The sequence below is a fragment of the Cyprinodon variegatus genome, unplaced genomic scaffold, assembly GCF_000732505.1.
Source record: "Cyprinodon variegatus isolate N-32 unplaced genomic scaffold, C_variegatus-1.0 Scaffold498, whole genome shotgun sequence".
NCBI lineage: Eukaryota > Metazoa > Chordata > Actinopteri > Cyprinodontiformes > Cyprinodontidae > Cyprinodon > Cyprinodon variegatus.
The window spans coordinates 71,605-77,688 of record NW_015150951.1 but is presented as its reverse complement, the minus strand read 5'-3'; the positions used below and the strand labels follow the sequence as shown (position 1 = coordinate 77,688).

General features: G+C 42.3%; 1 protein-coding gene across 1 annotated transcript in view; it reads right to left on the bottom strand.

The window, feature by feature from the left end:
- LOC107094656 (zinc finger protein 827-like) overlaps positions 1 to 6,084 on the bottom strand; it is a 72,184-nt gene that overhangs the window by 10,347 nt on the left and 55,753 nt on the right. Inside the window, exon 12 of the mRNA XM_015390414.1 lies at positions 915 to 1,124. Within this exon, the coding sequence (XP_015245900.1) occupies positions 915 to 1,124 (210 nt within the window). The remainder of the gene's footprint in view (positions 1 to 914; positions 1,125 to 6,084) is intronic.

Genomic DNA, 6,084 nt, shown 5'->3' with positions numbered 1-6,084 from the left:
TAAAAACAAAATCTGATGTTTTCCTGAGCAAAAAAAATCTAAATAAACTTAACCCGGTGATTCTGATGAAAGTTCCTGTTGTTGAAGCCACAACTAAAGGAGAGACACTGCAATTGTTACAGGGAGCTGAGCTTTAGTTAACCTGATATATGGTTACATTTAGTGTGTGTGGATCAGAGTTTAATTACTGATCTGCATTGATTAACATTTATCGAGATCTTTTTTAACTCACTGGTAACAATTAGGTTTCCTCACCAGGCCTCAAATAGTCATATAAAAACTATTTGGCTGACTTCAAGTGATACTACTGTCATCCAGCTATCAGACACACCCCTGATAAGGATAAATCTAAAAGCTGCAGGATAAATAATGCTTTAAGATCAATAATCATCAATAATAAGGGGTGAGGTAGAAAGCCTTGATAAAAAACCCTGAATGCTGAAATTTATTTGCACAACTCTGGCAATTTTTTCTGTTTTAAAATGTTCCCATTTAAATATATTTTTATTTTACACTGTAAATAAAAACTATGATCATGTTTTCTTTATTAATAAATAAAAAAGATCTTTATCTTTTAGAAAAACAATCTGAGAATAAATGTTTTCTAAAAATGTTTTTATATTTACTCCACATTGACCTTGACATTGACCCTGGATTTATTTTGTGCAGAGAAATCCTGACCTGTGCTTTCCTGAAAGGTTTGGAGGTGACAGTGGAGCCAAAAAAGGGTTGAATGTTTCAACCTATTTCTAAAGTTCTCTGTTGGCTGAAGCTTAAATGTGACTAAACCTCCTCTGCAGAGTTGTAACAGAAATTAGATTGATTCCAAAGGTTAAACAATCAATAAATAATAAAAGTATGTGTTGCCAAGATTTTATAAATGATAAAGTGAATCAGTTTCCTGATTTTCTTGCCTTTGTCCGACTTGTCCTCGGCTCCTGATCCCGAGTGACTCCCGGAGCTGGCCTGGCTCCCTGCGGAGGAGGGCGGTGCAAGCAGGTTTTTGAGCTCTTCGTTACCGCCGGCGACGTCGCCGCCCTCAGAGCTGTTGAGTGAATCGCTGAGGGCTGAAAGAGACGATGAGGTGCTCTTGGTTTCACTGAGGGGGCTTCTTGAATTCAGACCTGGACAGAAGGAAGAATGGTTTCCCAGTTAGATGACAGGACGGTGAAACCCATCAGAGCTACTGAGGAAGACGGAAAATCAAGGGCCAGAGAAACCCAGAAATAAATCTGTGGGCTGCGTACTGTGCAGAAAATCTATTTCTGGTCACTGCCATTGTTATCTGCATCCACTAAGACACACACATGCAGAGTAAAAGCAGGCCGCCTCAGCAGAGAGCTGTGCTGCCAGACCAATCAAGATGCAGTGTGCTTTTATTGATCCTCTGCTCTAAGTCCACAATTCAGCGAGCAGAGAGGGGGAATTAGTGGGAGAGGGGGCGGCGAGGAGCGCGGGTCATGGTCGAGGGATCTAAGATGGCGGGAGCATCTCGGGGGCACAGCTCAAGAAAGGGCATTCGCTCAGGAGGGAGGAAGGAGCCTGGAAATGGTTGACCTCTCTTTTTAATACGGGCTCGGGTGAATGTACAAACGCAGCGGGTACGCTCTCAGAGACGGGCAAATTATTCTGGGATGGAGGATGAATGATTGCCTTCGATCAAATCTCTATATGTAGCAGGTCATTACAGCTTGGTCTTTGCAGCCTTTTTTTTAATAAAGCTCCCTCGATGCAGGATTCAGCATCTGCATTTTTACCAGCCTCAAAAATTAGCTCAATCTGAATTTTTTTTTGAAACACAACAGATTCGACCAGATGAAAAATAAAGAAATATGAACCGAAATGGACCAAACCAACCAACCAAATGTGAATCTTTTTTTATATGATCCGGACTTTGACTAGAGCATTACATCAGCATGCATAGAAGGGTACTGTGGGGGTGAGGGCCCTTACATGGCTTCCTTATCTATTAGGGGCCCCAGACCAAAAAAGGCTGAAGACCCCCGGTGTATTTTAAGAGTCTGTGGCTGGAAAGCGAGCCCAAATCATACAAGTAGGTTGGTTTGCTTGGAGCTGAGTGCTGCGCCTTACAGCTCTACCTGGGGTTCACCTGTCATAAGTTCAGTGGTCAGGGTGGTTCTACGTGCTCCAGCTGGTTTTTCTTCATAACAGGACAGAACTGGTGCACGCTTTGATTCGGGTCGGTCGGATCATTGTGTTGGTGACTCAGTGATGAAGAATCAAACCAGCTGCAGCAGCTGCTCATCCTTCATGTGATTCATGGCGTTTTGACTAGGGGTGTAAATAATAATCGTTTTGTATCGATGCGTCGATCCAACAACCGACGATCCGATGCATCGATACGACCGCAAGAGAATCAATTCATGTTTTTTTTTCTCCCTCGGGTCTATTTTTATCCATTTGCTCCTGGGCGTAATTATTCCTCCCGTGCTGCGGGGGCACTATACCTATTTTACCCTCCTACCTCGCTTCATGGTTATACTCTTACAGCAGTGTGTTGCAGTGAGCTTGACACAGACAATTTTTATTTATGCTCAATATTAAAGCGTGGTCTGTGCTATACGCTGTGGGTTTAGTCCGACAACGGAGGGACATGAGGGCCAAAAAGAGCGGAGATCCAGGTGGAAAAAGCGTCCCAGCGTTCTCGCGCATCTCGCTCTTCAAGCGGGTCAAACTTAACGGTTTCTGCAATTTCAGTCAAAAAACAAAACAAGCCGGCCTCCTGTCTGCGCCACTGTTTGCGATAAGCAACAATTTGGGAGAGGAGCAACGGAGCATCTGTGGAGGGGGCGGGGACGTCTGGAGTCGAGGTATTTCATTGCACTCATTGCACTGATTTTGTGCAGTATAGATTCTGAAGGCCTTTCAGAATCTATAACGCGGGGGTATTATTATTTTTCATTGAATGAGGTTTTAATAGGAATAGTGGAGTACAACTTTTCTACTTCTGTTATTTGTTGTTGTTTCTCAAAAAAAATGCATAACGATATTACAGCTTTCATTAATTTATTTCAAATTTGAAACATTGTCTAGCCTGTAAGGCAGGGGTCACCAACATGGTGCCCACGACTCAGTACCCCTGAATTAGCCCTCAACAGTAAAAAGGTTGGTGACCGCTGCTGTAAGGTGTAAAAAAAAAAAAAAAAAAAAAAAAATTGGAACCAATTAATTGAATCGAATCGTGGGGTATTCTTGAGTATCAAAAATAATCGAATCGTTGGGTCAGGAAATCGATACTGAATCGAAACCCCATAATGGATGTGATTTACACGCCTAGTCTTGACTAACAGCAGGAAACTGGGTCCTGTTCTGCCCGCTCCGAGACCACTGGAATGGATTCCTGTTTGAGCACTACACCGTTTATAAATATGTTTCTAAGTTACTCGTCAAATATGAACCAGGTAGACCCCCCCACTTCCAGTTCCAGAATCAAACCGGTTAAGGAAGCATTTAACTGCTGCTGGGCTTTAAAACCCTGAAACATGGAGAAACCACTGCCTCCAATGCAAAATTAAAATAATTTTACATAAAATGTGCATTTACCCACAATTTCAGCCAGTGAGACAAATTTGCCTTTGAAATAAGATTATATCAAATAACTCTATTATCTAATTTCAAGTGCCTAATATCTAATTATGTCATTTTAATCGCAGAAACATTCATTCCTTTAGCAGATCATCTCTACCTGCTCAAATTTAAGGCAAATGCAATTAAGAAATTTTCACTTATTTCTGGAGGATATTTTTGCAGTGTCCTTTTAATTGTCCTGCAAAAACTGATCTAAAAACAAGTAAATGTTTCTTAAAATATGTGGATTTAATTTGAATGACTTTATTGGGTTCTATCATCAGCTCCACTACTTCATGACCTCAAGGCAGCTCCTTTGTTTCCTGTCTTTCTCTACTGGATGAACTTATTAGTCCAAGTGTGTCTGGCCATCGTCGTTATGGTTACCAAGGTCAGGCACACCTGGATTAATCAGTTGGTCCAGCAATGACAGACAGGAAACAAAGTAGCAGCCTTACGTTCAGGAAGTAGAGGAGTAAAAGGCCATTAAGCAGGTTAATAAAGAGGATCCACCGATGGAATGATGGTAATCAGGCATCTGAATTAAGATAATGGTTTTAATTATTTTACATGTTTATTATGAATGTTTTCCTACTTTTCCTATAATCAACTGTATTCACAGTAAACCGTGGCCTGTGGAGCTCTTTGGTTTTAATTTCTCAAAGGTTTGATGAATCATTTCTCTCTGCCAACTGATGGTTTTTAATTGTTTTCAAAATGGCCTTTATTGCAGTAATTGTAGGCATGCTAATCTAAGAGCTAAAGCGAAACGAATAAAAAAGTGATGAAACACAAACATCCTGAGAGCAGGGCTGCGTTTTTGACAGCAAGGCAAACTGGGAGTTTTTTAGTCTTCACTGATGTGGAGCTGAGAGGATGTTTTAATGATGGCTTTCCCCCAGAAGGGAAGAGGTTTAAGCTAATTGTGGTTTTTGTCCGTATAACGGTGGTGTTTGTCTCGTGTGAGGCAGAGATAAATGCCACACCAGGCTGAGAGGCTGAACCCTCGTCCCCAGAGTGGCGTCGTAAACTCAGCCCGTCTCCAAAGGACTCAGGGCCTATTGATCCCCCCTCCCTCCCTCCGCCCCTCCAGGCTCGATAAGGACCAACCTTCTCAGATAAACAAGGCCACCATGGAGTACGGAGGACTGTCTGGACTGGACACTCTCACCCCCCACAACCAGGAGCAGAAAAAAACCTCAGCAATAAAGTGAACAAAGGCGTTTTAGACAGAGGAACTCTAATCGGCAATCTGAACTCTAAAAGTCTGCAGTCGCTCGATCAGAGGCTGCTTGTTTGTGACCTCTGACTCTGTGTTTTTAAACTTCTGCACTAAACGGGCTCTGATGGTGGTTGGAGACCATCTTCTTCCACAGAAATCACAAACAGGATTTGACTCCAGCAGATGCTTCCAGCACAGTTTGATAAAAAAGCTCAATGAATTTATCTGGGACTGTATAAGAAACAAAACCATTTTCAAACCCTCCAACCTAAAAATCAGTTGGATTCAAGTCTGGACTTGGACTAGGCCACTCTGAGTCTGCTCTGATCCACAGGATCTCTGGTAGTGGTCAGAGGAGAACCTCCTCCACAACCTCAGGTACCAACGAACATCTGCTCAGTATGAAGCTGCCAGCACCGTGTTACTATAGAGACAGAGGGGTTACTATGGAGACAGAGGTTTCAATCTTATTCAATCGGTTTTCATTGTTCCTCAAAAAATAAAAGGACATTTTAAACAGAAGGCTAATCAGGTTTTTGTGTCAGTGTAAAGTGGTAGTGGAAATGATGCAGTGGGCACCACCAAATTGGTTAGGGCCGGCCCTGGAGCAGTCTTAGGTTATGTTCACACTGCAGCCTGAAGTGACCCACATCCGATTTTTTTTGCCCACATGCGACCTGGATCTGATCTTTTCATTGCAGTCTGAACAACACAGATCCGACCTGAACGCCATTAATACCCGACAAAGGTCACTATTCTGCGTCTTTCTACACAGAGGCGGCAAGAAAACCAACAACCATGGCAGATGATGATGCGGAGAGCAGCATTTATGTCTAAACATATTGAAAAGAATGAGTTTTTATGGTTGGAAAAGACCGCTAGATGCGCACCGGCACTACCATCCAAGTTTACTTCTGTAAACATGGAGCGTGCTGGCCTAGTGACGTCATTGCGTCCTCTACTGAGCATGCGGGACACTTGCGTCGTATGACTGCAGTTCACACAGGAGATCACATACAAGTCGCATTTATTTGGAAATATAAACTGCAAAGTAGGGATGCATGATATAATCGGCCCCCTATTGGTATCGGCCTTAAAACTGAATATCGGACATCGGCCACCCCACCGATATTTAACCCGATATTTGATCAGCTTCTGAGTTTCTTAAGTCTAAAAAAATATATATATATATACTTCTTCTTCTTCCTCAAAAACTTCTTTTTTACAGACGTAAAAACTTCTACAGAGAAGGGAAAAAATATTGATACATTAAA